This window comes from Sceloporus occidentalis, unplaced genomic scaffold (genome assembly GCF_023333645.1).
Source record: "Sceloporus occidentalis isolate IW3139 unplaced genomic scaffold, rSceOcc1.0.p SCAF_6, whole genome shotgun sequence".
In the NCBI taxonomy this organism is placed as follows: Eukaryota; Metazoa; Chordata; class Lepidosauria; order Squamata; family Phrynosomatidae; genus Sceloporus; species Sceloporus occidentalis.
Genome location: NW_028316986.1, coordinates 137,931,517 through 137,943,916, shown reverse-complemented (window position 1 = coordinate 137,943,916; position 12,400 = coordinate 137,931,517). Strand labels below are relative to the sequence as shown.

The 12,400-nt window shown below is 37.8% G+C and overlaps 1 protein-coding gene across 4 annotated transcripts in view; it reads right to left on the bottom strand.

Annotated features, from left to right (window-relative positions):
• Positions 1-12,400, bottom strand: part of ARHGEF10 (Rho guanine nucleotide exchange factor 10) — a 132,061-nt gene that overhangs the window by 69,115 nt on the left and 50,546 nt on the right. For 2 of the 4 annotated variants that reach the window (XM_089531073.1, XM_089531074.1), the window contains exons 7-11: positions 12,071-12,127; positions 10,116-10,279; positions 8,840-8,956; positions 7,337-7,451; positions 1,504-1,610 (exon numbers count right to left, since the gene is read on the bottom strand). In XM_089531073.1, the coding sequence (XP_089387199.1) occupies positions 1,504-1,610; positions 7,337-7,451; positions 8,840-8,956; positions 10,116-10,279; positions 12,071-12,127 (560 nt within the window). Of the gene's footprint in view, positions 1-1,503; positions 1,611-7,336; positions 7,476-8,839; positions 8,957-10,115; positions 10,280-12,070; positions 12,128-12,400 lie in introns of all 4 variants that reach the window. The other 2 variants (XM_089531075.1, XM_089531076.1) reach the window with 2 other exon arrangements.

The following is a 12,400-nucleotide window of genomic DNA, read 5'->3' as shown; positions in this document are numbered from 1 at the left end:
TCTTTGGCCATGGGGATTAACAAGCAGATAGACAAATATTCTGAGCAGCACAGCCAGTCATACTATCGCATATTCCTCAACACCTTGATTCCTGTCTGCGGAAACCTATTCCATACAAAGAAGCCAGAACTACTATAGCTAATGGATGTGGAAGCTCTTAACCAAAACAAACCATATTTTCCCAAATTCCTTAGACTTTGTTTTTATAAAATGCTTTTTTTTAAAAAGCAGCAATCAACACTGCCAACTTTTACATTTTTATTTAATTATTTATTTCTAAATGCTATATACACCTCTATACAGTCATAAAAACATTTGCAGCTCATCCTGCTTCACTATGAACAGGTTTTCTTTGCATAACATGACAAATCCTGATGGGAAAACATTTTGTAATAGGACTAATTTTCATTTCAAAAAGCAATGTTGGTTTACTAAAGATTTTCCTCTACCAGACTTCATCCCAAGAATCAAAATGTTTAAGTTTCTTTCCTAAGTAAATAGCAAGGCACAAATACTGAATGTTAAAGAAGAACCAGGATCCTATTATGCCACCATGTGGCAAGATGCAGCATGTACAGATTTAAATAAATTTATTTCTTCAAGTATTCAATGCTTACCAAGTAAAAGGTCACAAACAGAAGAACTTGAAAAGTTACATTTTTCTAGCTACAGATCCCACAATCCTCCCCTGGCAGCATGCTCAATGGCTATGCTTGCTCAGAGTCTTCTTTGAGTTGTAGTCCAAAAATTAACTTTTCTAAGTTGTTAAATATTCACTAGCTTGAACATGGGTGGCAAATTGCACATCTCAAGCGAATCTTTAGACAAGTCAGTTAAGGTCAAGATAGCTAATCTATATCTATGTTAGAATAAGCAGATAAGGATGCTCAATCGGAAGACAACCGGATCAAATTCATTACTGAGCCTGTAACTGCATTGCAGAAATAGTCCAATTTGATTGGCACACCTCAGTGCAATGGAATTCTGGAAAATATAGTTTGTTTTGGCATCAAAATGCTCTGACAGAGAAGGCTAAAGGTCCCACAAAACTATAGTTCTCAGAATTTCCACTTAATTAGGGCAGTTAAAGTGGTGTCTAACTGGATTATTTCTGCAGTGTGGATGCAGCCTGAGTCAATTTTGGTTTTGCTGTTATTTGAATGTTTAGACTTCATGGATTTTCAGGAAACCACCACAGGAACTAAGCAGATCCAAATTAACATACTGTCTACAGAACAATGACTAAAACTGTAATTATAATTGAAGTTTATTTCAACTCTATTTTCAGTTTCTCTTGAAAAATCAGCCCACACTGTTGAACCAATATCAGCCATTACCTCAGTAAAAAAATACAGAACTCCTTACCATTGCACCTCAGTCTTATAAAAGGCAAATGAACAGTGTGTACATGAAAGTTACTGCACAGTTCAATCTACAAATGGATCACAATTAGAGATACAAGAAGATTTTGTGTTAGATTTCAAAAGCATTCATTACACAAACCTGTTGTTGTGATAATCCATCTGGCATAGGAGTCATGATTGCCTCTGTGTTCATACAGTCAACATCAATAAAGAGCTCCTCTTCTTCCAGACAGGTTGATCTATGATCTAGAAATAATTCATTATTCTAGAATTTTATACACACTGAGAAAAAGAGAGATAGAGAGAGAGAGAGATGGGTGGGAAAAGTGCAACCTTGGAACTGCATGCAGTCCACCCAGGGCTGTTTTTCTGGTCCTTGATCCCTCCACACTCACAAGGCTGCCTTTTTTCATTGTCCCCCCAAAAATGGACTGCCTCTTTTGGAAGTCCTCAGAGCAGTAATTCACCTTTTAAATATGTTTCAGCTCCACTTCAGTGTTTAACTGGGGGGAGGGGGGCAAACACATGTTTGTTTGTTTTTTCAAAATGAGAAATAGATTTAAGGCCATTTACACTGCAGAAAGTATTGCTTTGTTTTCTGGCATTCTTGACAGTCACTGGAAGATCTCCAGACCAGAAAATTGGCTTTCAGATGTGCCAAAGTTGGTCCCCTATTACTATTACTGTTATTACTATTTCACAAGATACAAAAGTTAAAAACGTAACTAATCAAAGTATTAAAACCAGGTTTAAAAATACAACATTAAAGGTAGATGTACTTGCAAACATGCATGCACACACACACACACCAGCATAAAAATTAGCGAGATCCAGCACAATGCTTAGGTTGAGACAAGCCTTATAGAGTCACTCACCAAATGCCTGTCTAAACAGAAAAGTCCTTACTGGACTGCAAAAGAAAGCAGGGAGGACACCAGTCAAACTTCTCTAGGAAGAGACTTTCAGAGCCTGAGGGTAGCAGCTTAGAAGGTAGTCTCCCATGTTCCTACCAGATGTATGTATGGGGGTGGTTGGACAGAGATAAGGACCTCCCCAGCAGATTTCAAAGTATGGACAGACAGGTTCATAATGGAGACTAAAGTCCTTCAAATAACCTGGGCCTGAGCTATAAAGGACTGTATAGATCAGAACCAACACTTTAAACTGTGTCCAGAAATGGACTGGCAGCTAGTGGACCTAATGCAATGAGGGAGTTGTATGTCCCTTGTAGCAGGTCTCAGCAAACTGGCTGCAACTCTTTGGATCAGTTGAAGCTGCCAAACACTCTTGAAAGGCAGCCCCACATATAGTGCTTTACAGTAATCCAAGCAGGAAGTAACTAAGGCATGTGTCACCATGGCCAGATCTGACATCTCAAGTAATGGGCACATCTGGCACACAAGTTATAACTGTGCAATTGCACTCCTAGCCACCACCGAAAACTGAGTTTCCACACTCAGTTGAGTCCAGGAGCACTCCCAAGCTGCAGACTTGCATCTTCGGGGAAGTGTAACCTCATCCTACATAGACTGCATCCCTATGCCCTGATCTGGCTTTTGACTGACCAGGAACACATCTGTCTTGGCTGGATAAAGTTTCAATTTGTTTGTTCTCATCCAATGCATTACTGATGAAAGGTGTTGGTTTAAGACCAAAACAGCTTCCTTGGTTTGTGGTAGATAGGAGCTGGATACTGATGGCACTGAATGCCAACACTCCAGACAACTTCTCCCAGTAGTTACATGTTCATGTATACGTTAAATAGCATGGGGAGAGAACCAAACTCTGGGGTACTCCACAGGATAATGGCCATAGGATTGAGCAGAGACCCCAAGCACCATATTTTGGGTTCACCTTTGTTCCAAGAAGGAACAATGCCACTGTAAAATAGTACTCCAAAGTCCCATCTCAACAAGCTGACTCAAAAGTATGTTGTTGCTGGTGGTACTGAAGAGGTCCATCAGAACCAACTGGGATTCTTTACCTGGTCTAGCTCCTGGTGTAGGTCATCCACCAAGGCGATCAAAACTGTCTTTAGTCCCACAACCAGGCCCTAAAATCAGATTGAAATTAATCTAGATAATCCATTTTATCCAGAAACCCCTAGACCTAGGAGACCACCACATGCTCTTGAACCTTTCCTAAAAATGGAATGTTAGAGACTGGCTAATAATTATCCGGAATGATGGGCTCCAGAAAGGGCTTTCTCAGTAATGGTTTTATAACAGCCTCCTTCAGCTGGAACTCTGTCTTGTTTTGCAGAGGCATTAACCACTCCCTCTGCTGGCCAATAGATGTAATAGAGGCAAAGAAGAAATTTGACTTTGCTGCTTCTAGTACCATAGAATAGGCCTGCAGGTAAGCTTTAGTCTATGTTCAAGCGGACCCACTCTAGTTTTCTGCCAATGTCACTCTAGTCACTTTCCCATGTATTCATTCCTGAAACAAAAATTATAGCAGAGTAACACTGCAGTGTCTTTACCAGATCAGACATGAGTGGACAAGGATAACATTAAAAGACAAATAAAATAAAATAAAACAAAGTGCTTGAATGCTCCAATGTGAAACTACAACTGCTGTCTTCTGTTATTTTATACTTTGCTGCTGCTTTTGCCATGACAGAGAAAGAACTTCCCACAAAATATTTGCATGTTAAATAAGCAGCTTAGTTTGGAAGTCAACTAAAACTTGAATGAGAAAACCTGGCGACTTGATATATACTTAAAACCACTCCACACATTACAGTTTTAAGACAGAGTTCATAAATCACTCTGTGTAGTACAAGTCATTTGCTGCATTTGTTGCAGTGACCAGCACTAAGATGTGAAAGACAGGCATACAAACAGTCACACAATATATAGAAAGGAGTGTTACTATGAAGGTAAGGCTCACTGTCATTCTGAGGACGGTCTTAGCACTTTGAATCTGAAATCCCCATGTAACCCTTTACAGGTATGCCAAACAGAAGTACCAAAAGTAAGGAAGCACTGGTGTATACTGTTAGGGGTACTGCATTCCACTTTAATTTTCATCAGAGGCAGAGATCTTGGTAATAATGCACATATGTCTACCCGCCACCAACAAGCTTCATCTTGGCAAATTCACCTATTAATTGTTCTTAGAAACCCCAGAAAGAAAGCATACTATGAGAGAGCAAAGAAAACAATTCAAATATGAATGAGCAATCACTATGAACAAAAGCCCACACTTGAAATATATACAAAGAATCCTTGCTGCACTACACCCCTGAAATAGCAGGTTTCCCCCCCTTTCGCTATATTTAGAGAAATCCATTTCATGGGGAAACAATCCTTTAAGACATATCTCCAAACAGGTGTTCAGTCCTTATTTATGACAACAGCTTCTCCCTCAGATGTTTCTATCAGCCTACTTGCTTTGCCTTTTCTCCATTTTTAATGTTTATATATTCAGTTTTGCTTGGACATCAAGGAAACACACAACCTGCCAGTGCTCTGTCTTGCTGCAGGGTGGTCTGTCTGAAATACCTTGCAGCTTTTTTGTTATATTCCACTCTGTACCCTTTTGCTGTGGCCATGAGTCTTCATATGAACCATGTAGTGAGCTGCTTAATGTGAGTTTAATGTTGATTATAGCAGGGGCTAGATATTGTTAACTGGCCAATTGGCATGTCTTGTGCTCATTTAAATGCACTATAAGTGACTTGTTAATGTTATATTGCTATATATTACAATTGTGTTTGTTCTGGGAACTGGTGTGACCACGATTCATTGTAGAAATTAATTACTCTCTGTGAAACCCTTATAAAACAATGTCAAAACAATGAAAATGGAGAACAAAGAGAAGCACTGGGAAAATGTGTAAGAGGAAGAGCTTAGTTACAGATTACAGCAGCTAAATGTCACCAACTGTCCAGCTTGTCCCACATCCTCTGCTCAATTAGCCTCACCGGGTGAAAGCTGAGATCTGGACTCCAGCTGCTAAGGTGATATTTTTAAAAGGGCACAAGACTGAGGGCCTTGGTAACATGTTTAACCTACAAAGATTCCATTTCATATAGTGTTCAAAGGGACTTACAAGGGCACAGTTCCTCACCATAACCTTTTCTTAGGATGTTTACAAATAAGCAGCTGTGGATCATTATCTATGATCCAAAGTGCTGATGTATTTGAGAGCTGAAAAGTAATAAGCCCTGGTGTCAAGAATTGTTCCTTCTAGCTCACAGCAGATCACTGCAGAAGAGTCCTTGGAACAGGAGATGTTCATGCTGTGGTCTCCTTTATGACTTCCAAAGTAAATCACTAGCTTACCAAGCAAGCACCTCACCTGAATGTTCCATCTCTACATTCTAACCAACTCACCCTTTCCTAAGTATATCTGGTTTTTATGGAGTAGGTGGGTTTTTAGTTTGTTTTTAACTTCTGTATATTTTTATGTGATTTTATATTGGGTGTAGATGGTTTTATTGTTTTGAATTTTATTGAGATTTTAAATGTTTTGTCTGTGAACCACCTCAGGACCCTCCAGGGAGAAAGGTGGCATATAAATGAAATAAATAAATATCTAGGATCTTTCACTGTCTTATTTATGATCAACCACCTCTTCCTCACACTTTTTCATGATGCTCACGTGAAACCCCTGAATTCCACTCATCCTCAAATTCTCTGTCATTTGTAGATGTAACCACTGTATGTAACCATATCACTGATCATATGAGAATGGTGCCCTTGTACCCATGCTATCTAATTTTGTACTAAACTATATAAATAATTTCGGTAAATGCTGGTGTGTTGCCTATGTTCCCCATTACAAAGTATAATTTTATATAACTATAACAGGACCATCAATTAAAGAGCTAAACATGTGCCACTCAGAGACACATGTGTATTTCCATACAAGTGTAGGCAACAATACAAGGAAACAAGAGGAAATACATAATATGTGTTGTTCTACTATTATTATCTCATGTGTCCACTGTGTGTCTTATGGCATGAATATTATAACGTACTACATGACTGTTATAACGTACATTAAACTAGGATGTATACCACAGTTGAGGAAACATAGCATGAGGCCCCACACATCATAAGCATTGCCCTGTGCTCCATGATTTGTGCCACTTTAGAATATTCAGACTCCTATAATTTTAAATCCATTTACTTTCTATTTTGCATATTCAGGAAAATCCAGAACTTGACTAAATACATGTCTTGTTTCTGATGTGATAAATCACTAAAATAAAAGCTGCTTGGACCAGCTTGTTGTTATATGCCTTGAAGTCATTTCTGATTTATGGCAACCATAAGGTAAACCAATACTATCATATTAATCTTCCCTGTTGTGGGAATAAAACTATGGATTATATTATTTAATTTACAAGTAAACCTAATTCATTTGCACTCACAAAGATTTTATGTGGCCGAATGTCTTGATCTGGATAAATTAACCATTATTCAAAATGTCACTATTTTTGTCATAAAAGGTAAAGCTAAAGGTAGTCCCTTGACATGAATGTCTAGTTGTAACCAATTGTAGGGGGCGGTGCTCACCTCTGTTTCTACGCCAAAGAGCCAGCGTTGTCCAATGACTGCTCTGGTGGTCATGTGGCCAGCATGACCACTCCTAACGCTGTTACCTTCCCACCGAAATGGTACCTATTTATCTACTTGCACTTTTACATGTTTTCAAACTGCTAGATCAGCAGAAATTGGGATTAGTGACAGGAGCTCACTCCATCATGCAGCACTCAGGTCTCAAACTGCTAACCTTCTGACCATCAGAACTGGCGTCTTAACCACTAAGCCACCGCATCATACTTCACTACAATTACTCTTATCTGGGAAGCAGAAATAAACCTTGTTGATTACTCACCAATGTATGATATCTCTATGCAACTAAATTTCTAAAGACATACAACTTATAGATATCAGACTACTGCCCCTTCAACATCAGTACTAATGTGTACAATGTTTTTAAAAGTAATGGACACATACCTTGATTAATAAATGACTTGGTTCTAATGAAGGACCGACCTTTCTTCACAGCAGCTTTAGTCTTCTCAAGCCCATCTTTGGTGCCTTCCCTAGCTGCCCTCATGAGTTTTTGCATCTGCAAAACAGTAAGAAACACATTCTACAAGATCAGTGAATAATAAGAGTGGAATTCAGGGGTTTAAAAATCATGCAGCAAGTTCCACTTTCAAATGGTTGCTTTTAAAAAGAACACTGTCAAGTTGTGGAGGCTAAAAACAAGAATCCATGCTCTGTATCAATGCATGTCTACTGGCATGCCTTACACCTTTCATGATTTTCTAAAGGAGTTTCCATATATTATGTACACACAAATGTAATCCCCCTCAGAATAAATCTTGTCAAGAAACCCCAATTATAAATTTGCCCTAGGGTCACCATAAGTAAAAAGTGACTTGAAGACACACAAAATCAACAAATTCAAAGCACAAATGCAATCCATGCTTATTTTCCACTAAAGGTGTTTTTGTTTCTCACTTCATAAAACCAAAACAAACCTCTTCATTAGTCACATAATTTATCAAAAATGGAATGCCATAATTGCCTGCACTAAGAAAGGCAGCATTTGAACGAAATTCTAGTAAAAAGACATTGTATCTGCCAACTTTTCTTTGAATAGAGTTCAACGCAAGTTAGAGAATTGCAGTGTTTTATTCCTAAATACTGCTGCATCTTGTAATATGTGTGACTCAATGCCTTAGACTGAATTTTACACAAGCACTCATTTATCTGAATGATAAATAACTGTATTTGTCTTGATGTTCTCTGGTGAACAATCCACACAAATTAAAATCTAGAAGGATGGCCTACTTCCTGCTGTAGATGCAGGAATGAGTGGGGGAATCAATTGGCATGAGAAGTCCTTCACTTGCATAGCTGACCTTACATTAGCAGGTAGTCTCTGGAGAGGGACTGAGACTAATAGCTCAGATTTTCAACATCTCCATCCTTTCATAGCTTTCTTCTTCCTGGCCACATTCAAATAAAATAAGATTCCACAAAGAACAATACTTATATTCTGTTCTGGTATGATTTTTAATGGAAGAATTTGTTGGGAGCTAGAAATATATATATAGAGAGAAAAACAACTCAATTTATCTCATTGTCATTCAAATTCGGTAAGGTCTATTACAGTATTGCAACAGAAAGCCACCTTTGCAACCTCAGCTGTCTTTATGCATAATGGCACATCCATATGGATTGGGCTTCAACAGCTTAACTAAAAATCAATATGGAAGATTAAGCTTGAATCTCACTTTGTAGGTGAGAAGAGTAGCAGGGCAAAGAGCCATCAACACTGAAGTCCTTGACAGTTTTCTTTTAATGCCAGTAGCAATGCGGACAGCCCAATTTGAATACATAGTGTCCAATTTTTCCCATCAGTTTTGTTTATTAAAACACATATTCATTGTGTCTGAGGAACAATAATGTTAACATTTATCTTGTTACAAAAATCAGCTACGCTACCTTCAGCTCATGTTTTTGCTTTAGTTGCTGAATCTCTACTGCTCCCACCGTGTTTGCCATCAAATCTTTCATCTTTTTCTCATAGTGCTCCTTTAAACGGGTTAGGTCATGAGAAAGCTATAGCATACAAAAAGATACAATCTTAAACTTTACTCTAAGGCACTTGAGCTGTGTCATGCATGCGGGTGGCTAAGTAAGAAAGTGGGTTCAAAACCAGTAGAAGGAATTATTTTTTGCTTTTAGTACAATGTCAGCTCAGTAATGGGTTTTGTTTCCAGTTCATTGGCGAGGCAAGTTTTCCAAATGTGCAGAACATATTATGTTCTCCTAATTTCTTAATCTACAGCAATATTTATATCACAAGAGAAACCTTTTGCTCCTATCTTATGTTTTTTTATATAATTTTAAAAGCACTGATATGTATCATTATTTAATAATTACTATCGATTAAGTAGATAGAAATTAATGCTTGATGTTACTGCAATCACTCTCATTTTCATTTGACTCTGGTTCTGGAATCCACCATGTTTTAGAAAATGCAAAAAGAAGTTTGTCTCTACTACAGTCATGTCAAAAATACAGAATTACTGACATCTCTTTTTAATAAGGTATTTGCCTGGTGTTGGAAACTATAGTAATATATGATGGAAAATAATAATATTGTTAAAAAATATATTAAAGGAATGAACTAGACTTGTTTACATAATAGAAGAACAATTACACAATCTAGTAAGTTTTTAAAGCAAAACAAAACTAGAATGGAAAGAAACTTGTGCATATTACATATTATTAGCCACATTGCAATAGCAATAGCATTTACATTTCTATTTCATTATCAGTGAACTCAGCACTCTCTACGTGGTTTACAGTCTGTAAGCCAATTGTCTCCAACAAGCTGGGTACTAATTTTCCGACCTACAAAAGGATGAAAGTCTGAGTCAACCTTAGAGCCATGGGATCGAACTCGCAATGTTGTGGCTGTGGTATCGGTACCTAACCACTGTGCCACCAGCGCTCCCTGGTGCTACACTGCTAATACTGTTCTGCCTATAGAGTATTGGCAGATATAAAACAGTAATTTGTTTGCATTTATCAAACTTTCTTATTTGGGGGGGGGGGAGATCTCACTCTGCCCAGATTTTCTTTTCCTTTCCTATTTAAATACTATATTTCTGGTTTGAAATAAGATGCATGAGAAAAACTGGACAATGTAAAGCCTGGATAACCATGGTATTGGAAAGCATGTAAAGAATGTGCTAGAAAAATGCTATCATACTTGTCTTCTGTGGTTGCCACGCAGGAAAGAACTGGGCATTCCATTTTTACATTCTGAGTCACTTTGTTCTTCGTAGCTTTCAAACTCACTTGAACTCCACCCATATTCCAGGGAGCTATTTCCACCTTCATCTCCATTCTCAACATCATCATAAATCATCTCCTCTGCATAAACAAATATACAAGATATAATTTTATTAAGCTACAGAAACAATTACATTCATTGTAAATTCTATTTGACCACTAAATAAAGACTCCCTCTGTACCAGTGACAAGCTGAAGCAGTAAAACATCAGACAGTCCAGGCCATAAAATTTAGGGGAAGGAAGGAAAGGAAAGGGAAGGGAAGGGAAGGGAAGGGAAGGGAAAGGAAGGTGATGAATGGGATGTTTTTATTAAGACATTACAAATTTTGGAATCTGTAAGGCTTCTCATTTCATAGCTCTAGTCTAAAGAATGCACTATCATTTATTGTTGTTGTTTTTTTCTTTTTTAGTGAAGGAAGATTACAACTTCATCTTTTCCTTGTGCAAAAAAGCTTAAAATAACAAAGCTAATATGTTTATCCATGTGTATATATGGCCATATATTGATTTGACAGTGCCAGACACATCATCTTTTCCCCATTATTCCATATTCTACCAGCTTTGACTTTGTTATTCCAATCTTTCAATTTACATTATTGACACAGATCTTTTCCCCCCCTGGAGGCTGATTTGTTATAAATGGTAATTTCATACAGTCAATACTGTACCTTTCTTCAGTAGACAATCTTATCTCTTTCTTCAGTAGATCAGAATGCAGGCATTCCTCAGTTAACAAATCCTCTGAACTGAAGTGCCTTTTTACAGAGTCTTTTATGGCCACCACTCCTTCCCCCCTCCTTTGTTTAGCTTTAAGTTTGTTTGCTTGTTTGTTTGTTTGTTTGTTTGTTTGTTTGTTTGTTTTTAGCAGCATTGGCATTTAGAAGGATGGTGAAAGAGTACTTGTGAAATAGAGACTCTTGGTGTCAGTAAACAATGACATGAAGCTTGAGCGACAAAAGAATAGGATTCTACATTACCTCATCTAGAGTAGAATCCCATTGTTGCACCTACATTGTAGAAATAATGTAGCTTGATACTACTTTAATGGACATGGCTCCATCCTACAGAATCCTGGGATCTGCAGTTTTGTGAGGCACCAGAACTCTTTGGCAGAGAAGGCCAAAGACTTTATAAAACTACACATTCCAGGATTCCAGGATGAAGCTAAAGTACTTAGGTGTGTCAAATTGCATTATATCTACAGTGTAGTGGATGCATAGTGAATATATCCTGTTTAGCTGTTTCCCATCTAGCTGAAGCATGGACATCTAACTGAAATGTACTCAGATGGTTATCTTTCAGGAGTGTTTTACCTGTGTGTTCCTGCATGGCAGATGGACCAAATTGGACCAAATGGCCCTATGTGCTCATCATATGCAGGTGTGTGATGACTGATGGCAAAGCTTTCTGATCACATTGGCCATCACACTATCATGGTCTCAGGTATGCTCACTAATTCACACGATGAATGGTAAATAATGCCATTATAAATGGCAGGGGCAGAAGCGTGTGTGGGAGAAATAATTATCAATTGTCATGAAACTTAATGAAAACTTTATGTTTCAGGAAAGTGGGCTTTTTTTAGTGGAGGGGAAGAATATTCCCTATTACTACCAAAAACCAATACCTTTCCACTGGTTTAAATCACCCCAAATAGGTTCACCCTCCATAGGTGATGAATTGCTTGTTGGGGACAGAAAACTAATTGAAAATGTATGACATTAGAGAAAAGAGAGTGAACTGAAATGGAAATGTGGAAGACAATAAAAGAATTAAGTTTCCCTTCCTTGTAGAACACCTGGTAGATGTTTTTCCTGTACACTTTTTTTGTAATTATTTCAAGTCTAAAAGACAGAATTTAAACTCATACCTGGTTCAGAGTCTGAATTTTCTCTTGGTACATCATCATATATGACCTCATTTGGATCTAAAACCAAGAAGAAATGATCAATACACCACCAATAGAGCTTCGTTTAAACAAGCCAACAATGTGACTTTCATCAAGGAAGTGTTAGAATAGGGATGAGGAAAATTAGATCCTGCAAAATGTTTTAGTTTACAAATTTTAGTCAGTCACATACAGCATTAGCAATGGTATGAAAATGTTGTGCTTGCAGTCAGTGTTGGAGGCTTCCATGTCAGTGGAATGCAGTGCTCCAGCACAACTTTTTAAGCAGCTATCCAAGATGCTGGGCCTATT